Source organism: Calypte anna, chromosome 21, assembly GCF_003957555.1.
Source record: "Calypte anna isolate BGI_N300 chromosome 21, bCalAnn1_v1.p, whole genome shotgun sequence".
In the NCBI taxonomy this organism is placed as follows: domain Eukaryota; kingdom Metazoa; phylum Chordata; class Aves; order Apodiformes; family Trochilidae; genus Calypte; species Calypte anna.
In genome coordinates, this window is record NC_044266.1 from 1,970,517 (window position 1) to 1,992,214 (window position 21,698).

Consider the following 21,698-nt stretch of genomic DNA (forward strand, 5'->3'; position numbering starts at 1 on the left):
TGTGTGTGTGTGTGTGTGTGCCCCCCAGGGCCACCCTGTCCCACGGAGCACAGCTGCCCTTGCCCCCATGGAGGGACTCCCACCCTCTCCAGACTCCCCAGCCTCAGCCCCCTGCCTCAGCCCCACCAGGCTCCCACCTCTTCCTTCCGAAGGGATTTATTAAACCACAGAGAACAGACACGGGGACAGACGCAGCACGAGGGGAAGTTGGGGGGCAACGGGCACAGCTGCTGGCAGCCCCTGGCAAGAGGCCACCACCAGGGTCCCCATCCCAGATCCTGCCTCCCATTCCCTCCACCACCCACGGGCCCCAAGTTCAGCATGCCGGGACCCCTGCCCGGCCCTGCTGCCAGGACAGTGCCAGGGGTGGCAGCTCTGGCACACACCAGGCTCTGGTGGTGGGGCTGGCAGCAGGCATGCACTGGCACTGGCACTTGTTCAAACACCACGAGGACGCGGAAACAGACCCGATGGGGTAGGTGGGTGCCCACAGGCCTCCCACCCCAAACGCAGCAACAAAACCAGACACCGACACCGCGCCGCTCCCCCCCACCCCGCCTCAGCCCCTGGCCCAGACAAACTCTTCAAGTCTTCAATAAGAAAGTGCAAAAAAATGTACACGGAGACAAGCCCCCAGTCCCGGCCACACCGGGGAGACGTGGCGGGTGAAGCACACTTGAAGCAGGAGCAGGAAAGCCCAGCAGCAGCTTGTCTTCCACCCAGGCAAAGCCACAGTGTATCCCCAGCCCTTCCTTCCGCACCGGGACGGCTCTCAAGCTGGGGGACCAGGGGGCAACCCTGGAGCTGCTGTGAGGAGAGGGGAGAGTGGCTGTCAGCCTGAGTCCAGCCCTCCCCTTGCCAAACAAGGGCCAGGGGAGCACACTGGCCCCCCAGGAGCACGCTGACTCCCCCCAGGTAGGGTTGGCCAGTTCCAGCATCCGGCTGAAGGCTTTGGGAAGGGTCCTGTTCCTGGCACCCACTGTGGTTGTTGGATCCAGTGGCTGTATCCAGCACTGGCATCCAGGAGGGAGCCCCGTTTACAGCCCACACACCCTCACATATCCCCCCAAAATGCCCACAGAGCAGTGAGCACGGCCTCACCTCGGCTGGGGATGGGGCTGCAGAGGGAACTGGTGGGAACAGCTAAATATCTGCAGTGAAAGAGGACACGTGTGGCTTGCCCACTGTCCTGTGGCAAGGCTCCTGAACCCCTATAATTCACCCCCCAGGACTGTCCAGTCAAAACCCTGACCTACCAGTCACGTAGGGCCCTAGAGGCATCTGGCTGTAGTTGACGATCCCGCCTGGGCCAGGACCTCGGAAACTCGGCCCGAAGTTGTTGTTGTAGATCTGGGAGGAGCCAAAGGAGCCCTGGCGAGGGAAGGAGGGAGAAGAGTCACTGACATGCAGCCCTGGCCCCACTGCCAGCCCCTCCATCCCTGTCCCCATCCCCTGACCTGCTGGACAGCAGGGTCCCCCCCACGGGTGGCCAGGCGGCTGAGGATGCTCCGCTCTGACATCTGCAGCCGGGCGGCCACTGGCGGGATGCGGGACAGCATGGAGGGCAGACGTGTCACATCAGCCTTCATGTCACTCAGCAGCTCCTCGAGTTGGTTCAGCACTGCAAACAGAGCAAGGTGGCACTCAGGGTGGGGACACCCACCAGAACCCCAGTGGCCCAGCCCTGGGGAGTGGCCAGAGCCAGCAGGCAGCTCCTGGCTAAGGGATCACAAGTTGGGGACAACCTCCCAGTTGGATGTCCCCAAGGTCAGGGTGGCAAACCCCTCCAGCCCTGAGCTGCTGGCACGCACCCTTGTGCAGGACGGCATTGGCAGGCTTGTTCCCAGCCAGGGACTCTTTGGAGAGGTGCTGGTGGCTCTCAGCAAGGCACTCCACTTCAGCCAGACGGGCATTGAGGGCCATGGCCGGGTGACTGGGGTCTTGGGTCATGTTGAGATACGCAGCCCTGCGGAGCTGCTCCTCGATCACCAGGGCCTGCTCCAGCAGCTGGCAGGGACAGGAGGGAAGGGCTCAGGACCAGACCCAGCACAGACCAGCACCGCAGGGACAGCTGCCTCTGCGGGTTGTGCCAGCAGAGCCTCTGCCCAGCACACCAAAAGCTCCCAGAGCAGTGGGCTGAGCCCTTATGTCCCTAATCCTGTGTTCCCATCCCAGCGCCTCTCTGGCCCCCGCCGGCAAGGACTCACCAGCCCTGGGCCTGCAACTCGCCTTGAACCGCCGGGCGAGGAACTTGTTCTTCATCTCCAGGTAGTTCCCCTTGTGGATCTCCGACTTGAAGGGCTCATTCAGGATGACGTAGCGTGGGTCATTCTGGATGTCCTGCCAGCGGGCGTAGCCATGGCTGTCGCCAGGGAAGCGTCAAGGCAAGAACCAGCCAGCTGACAGCATGCCCACCACCTCGCAGCAAACCCCCCCTCCTGCCTTCCTCCTCCTATCACCCAGCCCGAGCTCCCACCGAGCCAAAGGGTACGTGACAATCCCTGCCAACAGCCAGTAGTCGTGCCGGCGGTGCCAGATGTCACAGATCTTGCCAGAGGAGATGGCCGCCCTCTCCTCGTTCTGCCACAGCGTGTGCAGCTCTGCGGGAGCAGAGGCGAGACAGCTCCGTCAGGCAGCAGGGGACACGGTGACAGGCAGGGCCAGCCAGGACGTTTCCCAGGCAGCCCCAGGCACAGCACCACACTGAGACATCCCTGCTGCTTTTACCATTTCTTGCAGAGGTTCTGCAGTGCCCCATCTCTTGCTCCTACCTGTGAAGCCACCATCTGCGATGTTGAACATGAATCGGAAGTTCAGGTTTCTGTCATCCTTCTTTCCATCCTCCTCTTCCTCTTTGTCACCGTTCTGCTGAGCCTCGCCATGCTCCTTCTCCTCCCCTTTGGCATCCTCACCTGGTTTGGCCTCTTTGTCCTCCCCTTTCCCTGGGCTGCTGCTCAGCTCCAACTTCTCCAGAGGCTTCTCTTTCTCTTGAATCCCCTCGTCTGCAGAGTGGAAGGAGACATGGGAACAGCTTAACCTGCAAAATGCTCCTCAGAGAACTTGTCCAGATAAAATTTCTATTTTAGGGGAAAGTGATTTTACTGTTTATGTGTTCCAGGCGTTTGAACAACTTCTAACAGAATACTTTTCTGACTTTTAACAAGAAAAGGTATTTAGCTTTCCCTCTCTCACAGATGTCCCAGGGTGGCTGAGAGGAGCTGGCACATGGGGATTGCCACAGACTCACCTTTCTCCAGGGAGTCGGGAAAAGGCTCAGCCTTTTCACTCTCCTCCTGCTTCTCTTCCCTGGGTTTCTCCTTGCTGTCGCTGCTGTCAGGGCACTCTTCACTTTCCACCTTCTCAGCACTCACAGGCACCTTAACACAAAGCCCCCAACTCAGATCAGACTCTTTCCGAAGATGCAATCCAAGTTTAAATGCAGGCCAGGAGAAGCCTTCCCAGAGGAGGTGCCCAGAGAAGCCACCACACCTGGCTGTCAGACACCTTCCTGGGCTTCTGCTCCACTTGCTCCTTTTCCTCCTGGAACCCAAGCTGAGTTTCTGGTTTATCTGCAGTAAAAGCAAAGCCAGGGAAGCTACTGAGAGGCTGGGGTAGGTGGACACCTGCCAGACCTGCTGGTGTCTTGGTTCCCTTCCCAGCCCAAAGCCACCATCCCCTGGAAGCAACACCTACCTGCTGCAAGGCCCACATGCATGTGTGCTGGGCTGGCAGGGACAGGGGTGTTGGGGTCTGAAGACACAATCTCACTGCACTTCTTGCTCTCCGGGCCCTCAAGGATCACATCTGGGGTGCTGTACTTCCCGTTGACATGCTCAAACTCCTGGACCTGGGCCAGACACAAAGCACCTGGTCAGGCACCACAGCAGCATTTCCAGCCCAGTGCTGCAGAGCTGTGGGATTTAGTGCTGAGGGACATCGGGCAGTGGTGGCCTTGGCAGTGCTGGGGGAATGGTTGGACTTGATGATCCTGAAGGTCTTTTCCAATCTAAACTGTTCTATGATTCCAGTGCAATTTATCTTTTTTTTTTTCCAGCCATATTGTGATTTACCTGCTTGTCCCACACCCCTTCCCAGAGGGGGGGGAAAGCATTTGAAAGGTCATTTGCAATGTCTGTCACCTCTGCATTTATGACCAAAATGGATGCACCCTGGACCTGGATCCAGCAGGGGATCCCGAGTGAGAGGCACTCAGAAGCCAGGGAATCCCACACTTCTCCACACACACCGGACAGAGCACAGCCACAGCTTTACTCACCCACCTTCTTCCTTACTAGGGACATGACCCCTATCCGGGTCAGCACGTGCTGCCGTGACAGCCCTTCCCGGGGAACGCCGTCCGCAAAGGTCTCAGCACCATCTGCCCCAGGCTCACACAAGTGCCTCATAAAGAGGGAGACATAGGCCCTACAGGAGAGAGAGACCTCAGCCCAGCACCCACAGCCCCTGCTCTCACCCCAGAGAAGGCTCATCCCAGCACAACAGATGAAACAGCCATCGTCTCCTCAAAGAGAAACTGCAGAGGGTACTGCTGGCCCCAGCACAGCCTCTGCCCTGCCTGGGGAGCACGGCACAGGGCAGGGTGAGCAGAGCTTGTCCCAAATGCACAACCAAAGCACTCATCAGAGCCCAGAAGAGCCCTTGCCCTGCCCACCCAGGATCCCACACACACACCTGAACTCCTTCTCGCTCTTCCCTCGCAGATCCCGGACCAGCCAGTGGGAGTTGAAGGCATCCTGGGGGGGCATTCCCCAGCGCATGATGGCGTTCAGGAACGCCTTGCGCTGGCGAGCGTTGAAGCCAAGAACCTGCAGGGAGCAGAGGTGCTGCTGGGACCACACAGCAGCCCCAGGAGCCTCGGGAAGCCTGGAGCCTTGCATGGGTGTGCAGGACCAGGACAAACACACTGGATTTGGCACAGAGCAGCCCAACCTGTGAGCCCAGGGCAGCCCTGGCACAGCCCCAACTCACCTCGATATTCCCCCCGACTCTCGCCAGCAAAGGAGGGAGAGGTTTGTCCCGGTCACTCTTGAGCTGCCTTCGGGATTGTCTTCTGCCACCTAGAAGGGTGAAGCAGCCTCAGTGATGGAGGATGCAGCAAGGAAGGATGGCTGAAAGGCTCAAGTGTCCTGCCTTCCCTACTGAAGGGAGCAGAGTTGGGCAGAGCGGAAGCCGAGGCTGCAGAGCCCCTTCCTCCCATCCCAACCAGGACTCCTTTCTGCCCCTGGGTACCAGTGGTCTCATCCCTCCACCACTAGAACCAGCCCCAGCACATTCCTGCTGCACCTGAGCACCAGGGGGTTTCCTGCAGGGAAAAATCCCAGGGAGAATCAAACATATTAACTCACTCTGACCTTCTGGCCTCTCTTCAAAGTCTTCATCCTCATCCTCAGAGCCGATGGAGTACTCTGACTGGTTGTCAGAGAGCTCATCCTGCCATTCTGTGGACCATATGGGAGACCAGGTTAGAAAAGCACCCAGGCAGCAGGACACTGCCCAGGAGTGAGTCACAGGACAGGTGACAGACAGTGTGTGTCCCTGGGAACCCATTTGGTAGAGCTGTTCAAGGTCTGCTGCCTGCCCTGAGCCGCAGCCATACCTTGGTCCTCCTGTGAGGTGTCATTGTAGTTGACCTGCTTGCGGATTCGCTTCCCTTTCCCCAAGTTTCTGGCCAGATCTTCCTGCTGCTGCTCGTAGTGGTGCCGCAGCAGCTTCTCCCAGTAGTCAGGGTCCACATTCTCCTCCTGTTTGATGATCTCACGTTCCACTTCCTCCTGCAAAGCAAGAAACCAGAGGCTCGAGATGGGGCAGGCACAGAGCTGCCTGCACCGCCCCGCTGGTCCTCCAAGGGCACTCCACGGATTGAGGGAGGAGGGCACCAAGCACTGTCTGGAATTTGGCTCCTGGGTCTTTGCCCAAACATGCTGACCCTGGTGCAAGACTACCTCCCACATGGATCAAGCCACCCCAGTACTGCCATCAGCCTGTCCCTCAGAGCCCATGCTCACATCAAGGAGAAGCAACAGGTCTGCAGAGCTGCAGAGCAGCAACCTGCCACTGGCTTCCTCAGGAGATGAGGGAAATAATTCACTGGGAAATCTCACAGGTCCCAGTCTGCCAGGAATGCAGATGGATGCTCTGATAGCAATGAGGTCCTGTGCCAACAGGGACAGAACCCAGCTGCCACAAGGGCTGTGCAGGACAAAGACAATCATGCCTCCTCTGCCTGCAGCCAGTTCCATCAGCCCCAGGAATGCCAGGTCTGGAAAAACTTCCAGCAGTCACAGATGGAGAGCAGGGAGAGGTCCTGCCCCACACCAAAACACTGACAAGAAGGGGAAAGGGAGGGGAAGGAGCACAAACAGAGGGAGGTACAAAGGTGTGATCGTAAGACATGATACTCATCACATTACCACACCGTCCTCTTCTCTCACAACATACTGGGCCACTTTAAAGGAGCTGAGATACTCGTTCATGTTCTGCAGCTCCGTGTCATCAGTTGCATCCTGGTTTCTGTCCAGAAGCTTAGAGATGGCAGCATCGTCGTAGTGGATCACACTGCTGTCTTCCACGTCCTTATTGTCACCTGAGGGGCAGAGGGGAACGGAAGCACAGATCACAGTGCTGGAGGCAGCCTGCTGCCAGAGCCAGGCAAGCCAGGGAGACAGATGGGTTGCCCCAACAAGGGAGGGCTACACACCTGGTGGGGTGCCCCCGTGCTTTTTTTTCATGCCAGGAGTCACTGCACCGCCCTTGGTTGACATTGTGTCAGAGAAAGGGGCAACAGTCTCCGGCACAGCGATCCGCTGAGTCTGGGACACCATCCCTGTGGGAGAGAGAAGGACCCCCAGCAGCTTGGACACAGCCCCACTCCACCCCCAGCATCTTCCCAACCTCACCTTCCACGTCATCCTTGAAGAGCTCCTCTGTCCCAAACTTGAGGATGTCATCCAGCTCTTGCTTGGTCATGGAGCCAGACTTGGAGCCAAGCCCCGGGCGGACAACCAGGTGGGTGAGCATCATCTTCCTTTTGGCCACCTGGGTGATACGTTCCTCCACAGAGGCTCTGGTCACAAAGCGATAAATCATCACCTTCTTGTTCTGCCCGATGCGGTGAGCTCTGCTGAACGCCTGTGGGCACAGAACTGAGCTCTGGCAGGCAGCACACTGTGCCAGGCCAAGTCCCACCACCCTGTAAACCAGCATGTCCTCTCACCTAGGGCCCAGGGATAGGGAAGATGGCATAAACAGATGGCAACAGTGGATGTGTGGCTTTGGAGAGGACCTTCTCCCAGCTGAGGAGCAGGGGAAGGACACACATTTCTCTTCACTTTTCTATTACTGTCATGGGCTGCTCACCCATTCCAGCTGCAATCCCTCCCATGGTAGTCACTACCAGCTAGGGTCCACCCCAAGCTTTTGGAAACAAAAGTGGAAGCTCCCCAGCAGAGGAGGGGAGCACTTGGTTGTGAACAAGCAGAAGAAGAAAAGAGGAAACCCATGGAAAAGAGTTGATCTGCCAGGTCTCTGCTGTGCTGCAGCCACAGGGAGGCTTGGTGGGGGCTGCTGGGCAGAAACACTCCCCACAAACACAGCAGAATGTGTGTGCAGATCTAGAGAGGAGATTGACCTCGCTGTGCAGGGTGTGAAAAGAGTGCAGAGACACAGAGGTACATACTACATGGGAAGGAAAAGTCAGAAACCTGGATGTCATTGTGGGGATTCCAGTCAGAATCGTAAATAATGACTGTGTCGGCTGTAGCAAGGTTTATGCCCAGACCACCAGCACGGGTAGAGAGGAGAAAGCAGAACTGCTGAGCACCAGGAGCTGAGAAAGACAAACCCAGAGGTGACAAAGGGTGAGAGGGAATACAGCACAGCTTAGGTGGAAAGGTGAAGAACCGTGCTCTGGGGATACAGCAGCAGGAACTATCAATCTAAGCCAACAAGCAGTGGACAGGGAAGACAAAGAGTGAAAACTCAGTCCTGGGTAGGAGGTACTGGAGGAGACACAGCCCCAGAGCAGAGGGGGAAGCTCCATCACCTACTGAGGGGAAAGCAGGAGCCCCTCAACCCAAGCAGCCTGTGGCTGTCACACTGGGGACTCGCTGTGGGACACAGCTCAAGGGTTTAAAGATGAGGGAGGAGCAGCCCTCGCTGTGCCCTGGGTATCAGGACCCACTGTATGCAGCACACAGCCAGACAGGCAACACTCCCCTGCCCTCCCCTCAGCCAGACCAGTACCATTAAACCTGTCGATGGCCTCCTGGCGCAGGCCACCCGTGATGCCCCCGTCAATCCGCTCATACTTGTAGCCTTCATACTCCAGGAAATCCTCCAGCAGGTCCAGCATCTTTGTCATCTGCAAGGAAAGGAGATCATGGAACCAGTGGCTCCACATGGCCCAGCTCCCTGTGTCCTCCAGTGTTCCCTGGGGATCTGCCACTGCCCAGAGGACAAAGCGGTGGCACTGCCAGCAGCCAACGTGGTGTTCCTGCCACTAAATTCTCATTTAGAACAAAAAAGGTATCTTTTTAAAATGTATTTATTATTAATCCTTCCCTACACTCACCTGAGAGAAGATCAGAACTCTGTGACCCCCATCCCGTAACTTCTTCAGCATCTTTTGGAGCAGCATCAGTTTCCCAGAAGATTTGACCAAAGAATTCCCATCATAGGATCCATTGGGAAGAACTGGAGCCTCCTGCAAAGGCATCCTGGTTAGCCTCTTTAAGGAGAACACTCTTCCCAGAGAAACTCACACACATTCCCAAGACAAAACTGCTGTCTGAAACCACTTGTATGGAAATCCACACTGTCAGCCAGAGCAGGGCCACAGGAACAGCCCCCCCATGGCTGACACACAATATTCTCAGTAGTGCCCCAGCGTGCAAACCCACGGACGTACCACAGCTGCCACAGGGAAGAGGTACGGGTGGTTACAGCACTTCTTCAGGTCCATCATGATGTTGAGCAGTGAGACCTGGTTCCCACCACCCTTAGAGTTCAGGGCTTCAAAATTCCTCGTCAGGATGAACTTGTAGTACTTCCTGCAGGAGCAGGGATGGGACACCCAGGTTAATTCAGACAGATGAGGACTGGGATGAATAGGATAGCACCAATGAAACCCCTCACGTCACTGCAGCCTCAAAAGGGACATTTGGACACTTCTAAAAGCAACAGTTCAGCACCTTCAGCCTGGGGCCAGGTTTATTTGATTGCTCTGTGGGCACCAGAGTCCCTGTAAGCAGAGTGGCTCTGGGGACAGAGCAGTCAGGAACACTCCCTGAACATGAAGCCTTCCCCACCACACAGTGTCTGTGACCTGGGGAGCCCTCAACATCCCCCACAGGCTGCAGGTGAGAGGGGTTGAAGCCAGTTACCCCCCAGTGCTGCACTGGAGTCACTCACTTCTGCATCTGGCTCAGCTCCACCCGCACAATCAGCTCTGTCTTGGCTGGCATGTTCTTGAAGACATCAGCCTTGAGCCGCCGCAGCATGTGGGGACCCAGCAGGTCATGGAGCTTCTTGATTTGGTCCTCCTTGGAGATGTCTGCAAACTCCTCAAGGAACCCCTCCAGGTTGCTGTGAAGGCAGCCAGAATCAGACTGTGCTGAGTGGTAACAGGACACACCAGAGCACGGACATCTGCTTCTTTGATTGTGCTAACACCGGGTCAGAACAAGTTCCCTCTCCAGCCTCTTGGAGAGAGGGAAGAGGAGGCAGGATCCAGCTCTTCACTTCCAAATCCTAAGCAACAGCTACCCACAAGGCCCCAAAGGTCCACAGGAATAAATATGAGGTTCCACAAACTGTGTGTGGCTGCTGTGACAAACCACAGGGTGACACTGCCTGCTGGCACAGAGCAGTGACACCAGCACAGAACTGGACCCTGCAGCCCCAGAGAGCTGGAAAACCTCTGACTGCCACCCCACCACCAGGTCTCCACTGCCCTCCCTCCCTCCCTGGGGGATGAGCTAGTGCAACTTACTTAAACCTCTCAGGAGTCAGGAAATTGAGGAGGTGGAAGAGCTCTTCCAAGTTGTTCTGGAGTGGAGTACCAGTGAGCAGCAGCTTGTAATCGATCTTGTAGACATTCAATACTCTAAAGAACTGGGAAAAGAGAAGAGGTTAAGTGAGAAGAGCTGGGAGGAGGTGGTTCCCCCAGTCATGGGGGACTGGGCAGGCTGGGCAAATGCAGGCTCCACAGTGACCTGTCCCCCCCACCAGCATGCAGAGTGGGGCCAGGCTGCTCCCTCTTCCACCACTGAAGGTTTTTTAATGCCAGAGGACATTAAACAGAGCCAGTCCACCAAAATGCAGGTCCAAACAGAGCCTGTGCAAGGTGAGGACAACCTCTGGCTCTCAGGGAGATCAGAGCAGCCGACCCCCAGTGCTAGGATGTGGTATTTTTGCAGCACCAGTTACATCACTGAAACCCCTCCCAAAGGCTTGCCACCTACTTTGGACTGGTTGTTCTTCAGCCTGTGTGCTTCATCCACCACCAGACAGGCCCACTCGATGGAGCCCAGCACTGCCTGGTCAATGGTGATTAGCTCGTAGGAGGTGAGTAGCACATGGAACTTGATCTGGGCTTCCTTCTGGAGGAGCAGAGGGAGAAAAAAGCCCAAGTAAGTGAGCAGGGAGCAGGACAGCCTCCACCTTTGCTGCTGGTGCTGTGATCCAGAGAAAAACAGGCGTGCTACCTGCACCACACTGCCCAGCACCAGCAGCAGGGCCAGGGTGTACCAAGCAGTGATTAGAGAAACAGAAAAGGGTCTGCCAAGAAGCTTTGAAGCTCATTGCAAATCAACAAATTGTCAACAGTGCCAGCCTCCCTCTTTGAGATCTGAACAACTTCCCTCTCCAGGACCAATTCTTTTCCTTCCCTTTCTTACTGGTGGTTAAATACTGGGCAGGGCACAGACTCTGCTCTCACCTTCATGCGGAAAACCTTCTTTCCACTCCGGATGGCATTGTCTTCAAAAGAAAACTCATTTTCCCGGATGACCGACCGGCTTTCTTTGTCCCCCGTGTAGGTCACGACGTAGAAGTCGGGTGCCCACATCTCAAACTCACGTTCCCAGTTGATGATGGTGGAGAGTGGAGCACTGACCAGATATGGCCCTTTTGAGTGTCCCTGCCAGGGAGACAAAGCCCAAGCTGTTCTCCCTCTACTGAGCAGCTCTTGGCCACCTCGGGGAGAGCTGGATGCCCTGCTCACCTCCTTGTACAAGGAATACAAGAATACAATAGTCTGCACAGTTTTCCCCAGCCCCATCTCGTCAGCCAGGATTGTATCTGTTCCCTGGGCCCAGGAAAACCTCAGCCAGTTCAGCCCTTCCAGCTGGTAGGGATGGAGTGTGCCTCCTGTGGCATCGATGTACCACGGCTGCTTGTCGAACTTCACTGTAGGCTGAAGAGAGAGAAACAGGAGGCAAAGCAGTGAGACCCAACCCCTGCTTCTTCCTCTGCAGCCAGACACATCCCTCTTGAGCCTTGAGACACCAAATAACCACCAGAGAGTCACAGACAGTCCCCACACAGCACAGCCCCAAGCTCCTCCCAGCAAAGCCACTAAGAGCTTCTAATGAAAAACAAAACAAAACCAAAAACCAAAACCAGAATGGACTAGAGGAGAAAACCTAATGGGGTGGGGGAGCAAACCCCTTCTTCTCCTCTCTGGGCTCATATTACTGCACTGCTCCCACCACTCCTACTCACATCCACCAGAGGTGTCTCTGGAGGCTTTTCCAGCTTCTCCTCTTTCAGCTTTTTCCCTTTCTTGTTTAGCTTCTTCAGAGGGCGTGTGTCCTCCCCCAGCATCAGCTCCCTGCAACAGCCAGGGGACATCGGGACAGAGAAGGTGGTCATTTCTGTCCCTGTCCCCAAGTGACAGGGATGCATCACAGACTCCACTGCTTCTCCCCACAGCAGCTCCTCTGACCCCGAAAGCACAGGCAAATATGGAGTGATTGGGGTGGATCTTCCCCACAAACAGTCCACACAACATCACCCACAGCAAAGAGCAATCTCATCAGAACATGGTACTTTGATAGGCAGCAGCACATTGAGCTGCTTTGCAGAACAGTGAGACCATCAGTAGGACTATGGTGATGACCATCACTGGCTGGCTCATACCTGTGGTTCCAGTAGAGCAGTTTGAGGTTTTCATAGTAGGGGATGTCTATCTCATCAATCTCCCAGGTGCACTGGTCATAGGGCAGGTCTTTCCACTTGATCAGGTAGTGAATGTCTTCCTTCTTATCAAAGCTGTAACATGAGGCAGGAATAGCCCATCAGGGAAGCAGCACTCAGCCCCAGCAAGCAGCTGGCCAGAACCTGCTCCAGCAGCTTCACCCTCTGCTTCCATCCACAGCCCACAACAACCAAGCAGAGGCAGGAGAATGCAAGGAAAGTATCAACACTTTCCAGCAGAAATATCTGTGAACCTGCTGTGTGTGTTTGGTTATAAGGATGCAAAGGCTCCTCCAGTCCACTGAACAACCTCATGCTCTGGTTATACCCGACGAGATGAACACCAGCACCTGCTGCTGCTCTCTGTAGCCTTGCTTACACTGAAAAATGAATAAATGCACTACCTATGGAGAAAAATCCCTAGCCTTATTAGCAGAAAACATAAAGCTCGTGTGAAAATTCACCAGGCAGCCTGCAAAGCACATTTGCCACTGGAAATTTCAAGTTGCCACTTGGAAAGCAGGAACTCCACAAAAAGGAGTCTAGACACTAAATGTAAAAAACACCTGCATACTTCATATGTAGGAATATCCATCCACAGCAAAGAAATACCAACATCAAGGTGTCATCAGGGAGCCAGGCACCTGCCCAAGCTGCTCTCCTGGCTACAGTCCCAATAGCTGCTGTTCCAGAACAGCTGCAGCTGATGGCCAGTCAATGGACCAATTACCCATCACTGGGTTGCAGCAGAAATTTAGGAAGAGCAGAACAATCCTGTGCATCCACCTTTGGGAAAATTTACCATCTCTGCTTTTAATATGCAACGTAGCAGAAGTGAAAATGAGACACCAATTCACTCCTGGTCTTAGCTTCACCTTGGGAACAGACCTCCAAGGTGACAGAACCACAAGACAAGCAGCAGCTGAAATTCCACCCTCCAGAGATTTCAGCTTTGCAGAAGGACAGGGAGAACTTCCCAGGCCTGGGAGGGAGAGCTCAGCTGATCACAGCAACCTTCAGCAGGCAGTCCCAGGTGTTGTCCACACAAGAAAAATCTGGGAGCACAGATCTGCAGTTCAAATCTCTATCCACAGAACTGGCAGGGTCCTGAGAGCACAGACCCACAGAGCAACCCTTCATCCACAGAACTTGAAGAGTACTGGGCAGTGTGGGACCTTCTTGTCCCCTCCCCAGGTTGTGACCTGGGGTTGCTCAGCACCACCACGCTTCAGGCACCCCAGCACACATCTCTCCCTCTCCCTGGCCCATCAGGTGGGTGCTCACCTGTGGTTGAGGATGCGGTGGATCATCATCCACTCAGGCTTGATGCCGTAGCGGTAGAAGCGCTCCTCCATCTTGGCGTACTGCGGGTCTTTGTTCTTCCGCTTCTCCCTCTGGCTGTCCTCATCCCCGGAGCCATAGTCGAAGGCCGGTGGCTCGTCCATGTCATTCTTCCGCTGGTAGTTGCGGAACATCACGGTGTGGTAGAGCTCCAGCTGCAGCAGGAGGAAGCCGAGCTCAGCCACAGGCCGGGCCGGGGCAGCACCGTGCCGCCGAGAACCCCGCGCAGGCTCACCTGCAGCTCCTTGACCCAGGAGCAGTGCCAGTAGGACAGCCCTGCCCACTTGACGAAGAACTCACGCTCCGGGATCCCCCCCAGCACCTTGGGTGGGGGCAGAGGCAGCTCCGTGTCCGGGGTGGGCAGCGTGGGGGGTGGTGGGGGCTCCCGCCAGGCCCAGTGCAGGATGCGCTGGACTTTGCCCTTCAGGGGAGGACACTGGGGAGAGAGGAGCAGAAGGAGCAGATGAGCCCCTGGCAGGGGGCAGGATGAGGAGAATCAGGGCTCCAGCACCAAGAGCTCTTGCCAGAGGGTAAGCCCAGCTTTTCTCCCTCCAGAAAGCCCAGGGAAGTCCGCTCCAGGAAGCTCACTCCAGAGAGACCACAGATCCACCTCTGGGTGTGGGGAGCCAAGTGTAGCAAATAGGGTGCCCTGTACAGTCCCACCCCACACCTGCACCCAGCTCAACCCACAAACACCCCAATGGGGGTGGGTCTGGCAGGCTAGAAAAGGCCCTGGAGATCTGACATCCCAGCAGGAGATGGGCAGGGAAGATGGCAGCAATCCCCACAGGGACACGGCACAACTGGAAGAGCCTCCTGGAGCGTGCAACCCACAGCAACGCTCATCCAGAGAGGGGTTTTGGGGAGGGGCAACACATTGGGGAAGGGGGTGGGGGAGAGTGGTGGTGGGCAGACCCTCTCCAAGGCCGGGAGGGCACAGGGCTGGGCCAGGCTGGTGACACTCACTGTGCAGCGTGGGCAGAGCCATTCCCCATTTGGGATCTCAGGCAGCGGTGGGTTGAGGCAGTGCAGGTGGTAGGAGGAGGGACAGGTGTCACAGCAGAGCAGCTCCCCCCCATCCTTACAGACCCGGCAGAACTCCATGTGGTCATCCTCTTCCTCCTCTTCCTCACCGCCTTCCTCTTCCTCCTCATCCTCCTCCTTCGGCTCCCACTGGATTCCCTCCTTCTCCTGAGGAGGCACAACCAGCATAACACTGAGGGTCTCTGCCATCCTCTGCCCACCCCCCCCTGGGTCCCAAACCCCACTCACGCAGTGGGGGCAGCTCCACTTGCCCTCGGGGGCCTTCTCCATCTCAGGGTCCAGGCAGACCAGGTGATAGGCACGGGGACAAGTGTCACAGAGGATGATCTCCCCGCCCTGCTGGCACACCTCGCAGTAGTCCTGGTGGTCCGTCTCATAGCCATCCCCTTCCTCAACTGCAAGCAAGGGACAGGGCACAGTCAGAGGGCCAGCAGAACCACTGGCTCTCCCAGAAGGCAATGGGACATTTGTTCCTCTACAGTACAGCTAAGGAAACAAGGACAGCGTTTTGCCTGGGACCCCTCCTGTCATGTCCCCCTACCTCTCTGTCCCTCAGCACCACAGTTCATCTTTGCACACAGCATCATCATCTCACCTCTGTCTCTCTTTCTCTCTCCACACTGTATCATCCTTTGGTTCCTTCAGGCTCTCAATGGAGAATGCCAGAACCTGGAGAGGTTGCAAGGGAGGCCAGTCAGAGAAACCTCCCCAGGTACCAGCGCCACCAGCTGCAAACGCACCATGCAAGGGTGACACGGCCGAGGAGGAGGAGGAGGAGGGAGGAGGGACTTCTCTCCTGGGACTACTCTGCTCTTCTTGGGTGATCACTGGCGCAGAGGCAGAAGCTCTCTCCCCTCAGCGCAGATGGGACCAGGAAGAGGGGGACAAGGCCTTATGAGCACCCAAACAGCTCATCTCAATTCCCAGTTCTGCCACAAACTCCCAGCACACACCTCTGACCTCCTGCTCCTCCAGGAGCTACCTGGCTCAAGTACAAGGGCCCCTACAGCACCGTGCCAGAGAAGAAGCCATTCCCTTCACATGGAACCACAGGGCAGCCCTGCCTCACTGACCAGCATCACACCCTGACAGCCCCAGCTCAGAGCTGCCCCTCTGCTGCTCAGAGGAAACATCCCTCAGGACGGGCCTGGATCTGAAGCACCTCATCCCAAACAAGGACATGAGGTAGGAATGAGACATCACTATGCCCCAGCAGTGTCCATCAGCACAGGGCTGGGGCAGCTTGGGGCAGGGGGCTGCACCCCATGGGGACAGAGGTGCCATGCCACAGAACGCACCCGCAGCACCCCCACGAGGGAGGGGACACAGGAACACGCACACCAACGTGGCCATACAGCCACTAGAGACCCCAACAGACCCTCCCCACTGCTGCCCACGTGCCTCCTCCTCCAGCACAGCTACCACAGACCTTCACCTACTGCTGCCTGAACACAACCCCATGCAGACAATGGCCCTGATCTGCCCACAGCCCGTCCTGCTCCACTGGGAGCCTGCCACAAGCCATGCCTCCCCATGGGATGCTCCTCAGAAACTGACTGCCCTGGAAGCCCCACAAACTCTGGAACTTTGGTGCTCGAGGACAAACCCTGGCAGGATCACACATGCAGACAGGGTGCCTGCTGCCCACAGCACAGGCAGGGGGCTCAGCACCTCACACCCCACACACACAAGCACAAGCACGTCCTCCCCCACCAAGCCAGCAACAGACATGGTCTGGAGCTGCCAGGGCTAGGAAAGCACCAGCTGAAGAAAGAAATCCCAAGAGAACAGGAACAGAGTACGAAGGATGGCCTACTCCTCTTTTTCTTTTTCCTCCTCTTCCCTCTCTTCCCCGGGCCAGCTGAGCACTCAGAGCGCACAGAGGAGCTGTTGATGCTGGCGCTGTCAAAGTCGGATTCCTCCCGTTCCTCCTCTTCACTCTGCAGGGGGGAAACCAAAGTACATACAGTCCAGGCACCCACATCCCAGCTGAGGCTCCTGGAGAATGCGGTTCTGCAAAGCACCCCCCCAAAACCCACAGGACCCCCCTGTGGTTCACAGAGCAGTGCTGAGCTCCTCAGGACATCCTCCCCTCCACACAGACCACCACAAGGCTGGTGTTCCCAGTACCACCAGACAGGGCTCAGCACCACTGAGCAAACCTCAGAGCACATTTCAAACAGGTACATCAAGATTCCAGGAGGTGGGAGCTGGGTTTCCCCAGCAGCTGCCATCCTCTCCAGCACTGACACAGCCCCGTGCAGCTGGATGGGCACATCTGGAAAGGCTCAGCACCCCGCAGGCATCAGCCAGCTGCACCCCCCTGTTTCTATGACAGCATTATCCAGGGTAGAGTCCCCTGAAACAGAGTCACTATGGGGAGGACGTGTCCTGATTTGCACACTATTAATTGGGTGCTCAGCACTGCAGCAGCAAGCCTACGCTCTTTGTAACCCTCAGGAAGATGAATGCAGAAATCTAGGGGGCACCCAGAGACAGGAAGAATTTTTCTGTGTCTGAAAAAAAGCAGCATCAAATGGCTGCCTCACATTGCTCCTTCGCTTCAGCCTCTGCTGCACAAAGGAACCTAGAAACAGGTTGAGTTCTGTGAAGTGAGGAGGCAATGAGCTCCAGTAAGGCTGAACTAATGGGATTTTGATCAATATTATCAAGACTGACAAGATTTCCACCCCTGTTCAATAATTATTTAGGAGATGTATTCTTTAAGACATTCTGCTGTTCTCCGAAATATGCCTGAACATCCATGTGCTGACAAGAGCACGGCACATAAACAGGAGGCTCCAGCCCCCCCAGGCTGTGCTGTGGGATCACAGATGCCCAGCTACGCTAATGTAATTAAAGCATTCAATAATTCTCTTTGACATACAGCTCAGCTGCAAAGCCAGCCCTCCAAAATCCCTTTGCCAACACGCTCTGGAATGGCGGCACTACCAGCCCTGCCACTGGAAGGGAAGGGATGAAGAGACGTGTGGCTGTGATCCCCCTACACCTGCCAGGGGAGGGCTTGCCCCAGTATTCCCCACCCACACTCAGGCCCCCACAGGGCACAACACACACTCACAGAGGAGCCCTTTTTCCTTTTGCTGGGGATTCCTCCAAACCGGAATTTCAAGCCTGCCATTTTCTTCCCCTTCCCCTTTTTCTTCCCATCTTTGGAGCCCTTGATTTTCTTCCGCACGCCTGGACCTGGAGAAACAGAAGAGTTTTTTGGTACCCTACAAAGAGCTGTCCCCCAGTGCCCCCAGCCCTAGGACTGACAGGGAAGCTGGGATGCCAAACAGTGCAGTATCATCCAGCCAGACCAGACCCACCCCACCAGTGCTCCTCCGCCTTAGCCCTGCCACCCTACACATCCCCTCCACCTCTGCCAGCAAGACCAGCCCCTCAGCTCAGCCCACTGCAGATGGCACCCACCCTTCCCCTCCTTGGTCTTTGCCTTCCTGACGACAGTGGGCACAGGAGGCTGCTGGGGGCTGGCAGCGAGCGGCGGTGCCACCGTCACCATCTCCACAGCTGCAGCAATGGCCGCTGCTGCCGCCGCCGCCGAGCTGCCCTTGAAAGGGTTGTTGGCACTGAACTCTCTCCACTTGGCACCCAGCACAGTCATCATCTTGGACATGGGAATCTTGGGGTTCTTCTTGGCAATCAGAGGCCTGCAGGGCAGGGGAGAGAAAAACCCAATGCATGAAGGTGAAGGCTTCACTGCTCCTCCTGTGCTGGCTCTGCAGCCCAACAAACACAGCAGTGTGCTCAGAGCAGGCTGGCACCGCTGGGAAGGCAGCAGCATCCAGAGCTTTCTTAAACACATCTGCAAAAGGGGCACCTCAGCTTCCCAAGGCACACCCGTTGTGTTTGGAATGGCCCGAAGGACAAGGAAAATCGTTACTGTTCCTCTGTTTTTCTCATTAAACTTTTCAAACAGGCACACACAAAAAACGGGATTATGGAAAGGGAAAGAAGACAAAAATGCTTCAGCTGCTTTCCAGTCAATGCTGCAATTAAGGTGAAGTCCTGAGAACCATTTTCAGAAGCAGCAAGGAGCTTGCAATGCAGCTCACAACCTCACACACTTGACAGAGCAACACCCAAACCTCAACACCCCATCCAGACCTTCAGTTTCTTACCTGAGGAACTGGCTGAAAGCCTTGTAATTAGTCAGAGTGTGATAATCTTCTTCTGAGAAAATGTAATCTACATCATCGAGGCCCCACTCCTCCATCAGCTGGGCTGAGCTCTTGGGCTCCTGTAGATGTACAGAGAGATTTACAGAATTTTACCATTAGTGTAACTGATTGTGAATCTGTAAAGCAGCACAAGGCTGGGCCTGTCCTGTGCTATGGCTCGTTAGAAACACACAGGGAACTGTTTCTGCAATTTAAAAAGCAGAAGATGCACAAGTGCTTAATGAACTACTGCTTCACACAGTTCCAAGAAGCAAATTAACATGGCACCAGCTTGAGGTAAAGGAATCTTTTATACCTTTAGACCCCCATCCTCATTGTCATCCTCCTCATCCATGTCTTTCTTCTTCCGTTTTGGCTTTTTCTCCTTCTTGTCCTTCAGTTTCTTCTTTTTCTTTTTGTTGGGAGAATAGTCACTGCCTTCACTCTCCGATTTCTCCTCGATCTCCTCTTCATTATCTGACATTTCATCATTGCTCCCCTAAAACAAGAAGTGATGATGAAGAACAAGCAGGGCCTGTCTCCTCCTCCAGCCAGCACCAAGGGACTGCTGTCACCTGCCCCTTGCAGGCAGGTCCTGCTCTGCCCCATTTTGTCACCTGCTACTCCAAAAGTGCCCTCATCACAGCTGGGGAGTCCCAACTGCTGGTGGGCAACACAGGAATGGCAGCTGGAATCTGGTGTGAGCCTGTGACTACACACAAACAAGGGCACCGCCAACACCACAGGCAGCACCCACTGACACCCCTGGATCCCCCCCCAAAGCCACCCACCCCCTCCCCCAGCTCCAGCTCAGCAGCCATTCGACAAGCCCAGCCTTTCCCTCGAAGGGGTTACAAGCAGTAATAATTTGGCACGGAAGGGTTGGTTGCCATGGTAACTGCTGCAGTACAGGGTGAAATTCCCCCCTCTCTGCTCCCATCTCTGACGAGGACCCTCATCTCCCTGCATCGAGGCTCACACCGCAGCCTGGTTATTCTACGCAGATTTTTCCAGCCCTGCTGCAGACAGAAGGAGCTCCACTGCTCCACTGCAGCTGGCACAGCCTGCTCCCAGCAGCACCACACCAGCCACAAAACCATTGGGACATCAGTCCTGGCCCCACACTGCCAGCTTCACTGCAACCTTCCTCTATCAGGGGGAGAGCCCGCTCACCCCCAAGACCCTGGAGAAGGGGGTTCAGAAAAGGAAGCCCCATTCACAGCCCCCCATATTTTCTTCTCTCACCCCAAAGGCCACTGCTTGCTGCCTACCAACAGCTACAGCACCAGCTTCTCATCCCAGGCAGAACCAAGGGTTCTCCCACACAAGGAATTAATTAAAAAAAACACTCAATGTTCACCCTGTTCTTTTCTCCCCAGCCCCAGGAAGGCAGCAGTCACACTTAGCATGTTGCTGCTGGGCTTGCTCACATAAAATAAACAGAAGTAAAAATATCTAGGAAAGTGGCATAGGAAAAAAATGTGTACGTGAATGGACAAGGTAGAGGGAGGCAGAAGGCCTGAGAGACTCCGTGTGGCATCTTCAGAAAGAGAAGAACATCACCATGGTTATGAGGGAGAAAAGCTTCTTCAGGGCAATGACTTCTGCAGAAGGCTGGCAGGTTGCACGGTGCGGGATGGAACCAGCTGTCAGTCAGCAGCTCATCACACTCCCATCAGCAGCAAAAGCACTTTAATGTGCTGCCTCATCCAGCCAATTTGTTCTTACAAATCCCATGGGAAGCAGCTGGAGGAGTTCAGCACCAGCCAGCCCTGTGCTGGCAAGGGAAGGGGTGGAGATGCATCCAGTTGTGCTGCATGAGGGATTTCTCATCACAGCATCCCTGGGCAAGGAAGGGGCTGGACACACCAAGAGCCTCTGGACTGAACAAGAACTGCTCTTGCCCTGGTTTTGTCACCTCTCAGGGCCAAGAGAGCATCTACCTACCCAGTGAGGGAACCTGTTAAGAACTCCCTCTCCACCCATAAGCACCCCAGAGGTGCCTCCAGCAGCCCCCAACCCAGCCTGAGATCCCTGCAGCCTCACCTCCTTCTTCCTCCTCTTGATTTTGGCAGTCTTGCCATCTTTCAGCTTCTTGGATTTCTTCTTTTTCTGTACGGTCACTTGCTCTTCTGCAAAAAACTCATCCAGGCCTTCTAGCACCCCATCATCTTCTTCTGGGGACAAAAGGGACAGCTCGCAGGGAAGGACCACACCGGACACCACGGTTATCCTCTCGGCAGCATCAGGCTGCGAGGTCGGGAGCTCGGCGACCTCTCCCGGAGACCCCTGTACGGCAGCTGAGCTCCCGTTGCCCCTCCGGGCAGCCCGGGCAGACTCCTGCCCGCTCCCCGCCGCTGCTCGGACACCAACAACCGAGGTTTGAGCGGACTGCCGCGGATGGAGGCACAGAGACCCTGCCCGGTCCAGGTCCCCCAGTAACTCGGGAACATTTGGGCTTTTACCGTTCGGATCTCCGAGAAACGGGAGCTCACCCCGCCCCGCACGGAGCACGGCCCCGCCTGCAGGGAAGCGGGTCAGGAGCTGCCCCCGCAGGTAATCGGCTCCCGGGACCGCGGGGATGGGCCGGCACCGTGGAAGGTCCCTACGGTGCCGATTACCAGAGCCGCCCGAGGGGGACCCGCAGCCGAGAGGACGCGGGAAGGAGCCCCGGGGGCTGCTCGCCCCGGTCACCGCTCCCGGACACACCCCCTGCGTTGGCACCGCCGAGATAACGGGGAGCAGCGCCCAGCGGAGCCGCCAGCACCCGTCCCCCCACCTACCGGACACGTCCTCCTCGTTCTCTGCCTCGTCCAGCAGATCCCGGCCGGCCGCCGGTCCCCGCATAGCGGGCGGCGGCAGCGAGCGGCCCGCCCCGCGCTCCCGAGCGGCGGGAGCGCCCGCTCCGCTCCA

General features: G+C 56.2%; 1 protein-coding gene across 8 annotated transcripts; it reads right to left on the reverse strand.

Annotated features, from left to right (window-relative positions):
* Positions 1–143: 143 nt before the first annotated feature.
* Positions 144–21,656, reverse strand: CHD5 (chromodomain helicase DNA binding protein 5). Of its 8 annotated transcripts, none has more exons than XM_030463470.1 (41): positions 21,569–21,656; positions 20,832–20,962; positions 19,102–19,284; positions 18,747–18,865; positions 18,037–18,275; positions 17,684–17,808; positions 16,418–16,541; positions 14,830–14,996; positions 14,524–14,748; positions 13,793–13,993; positions 13,501–13,712; positions 12,160–12,291; positions 11,743–11,851; positions 11,243–11,434; positions 10,958–11,158; positions 10,482–10,619; positions 10,010–10,131; positions 9,430–9,603; positions 8,927–9,068; positions 8,591–8,722; positions 8,263–8,380; positions 7,722–7,846; positions 6,918–7,149; positions 6,719–6,844; positions 6,432–6,604; positions 5,618–5,792; positions 5,373–5,459; positions 4,990–5,078; positions 4,693–4,826; positions 4,281–4,425; positions 3,694–3,847; positions 3,490–3,569; positions 3,248–3,377; positions 2,772–3,002; positions 2,492–2,600; positions 2,230–2,362; positions 1,812–2,007; positions 1,458–1,621; positions 1,257–1,371; positions 1,102–1,151; positions 144–807 (listed from the first exon to the last, which is right to left on the reverse strand). In XM_030463470.1, exons 1-40 carry the CDS (start codon positions 21,630–21,632, stop codon positions 1,144–1,146), a joined length of 5,856 nt encoding a protein of 1,951 aa, XP_030319330.1. In that variant the 5' UTR covers positions 21,633–21,656; the 3' UTR covers positions 144–807; positions 1,102–1,143. The 8 variants fall into 8 exon arrangements, with proteins under 8 accessions (XP_030319330.1, XP_030319329.1, XP_030319328.1 ...); XM_030463469.1 differs by having other exon boundaries at positions 149–804; positions 5,367–5,459; positions 21,569–21,632; XM_030463468.1 differs by having other exon boundaries at positions 149–807; positions 5,367–5,459; positions 21,569–21,632.
* Between the last annotated feature and the right edge of the window lie 42 nt (positions 21,657–21,698).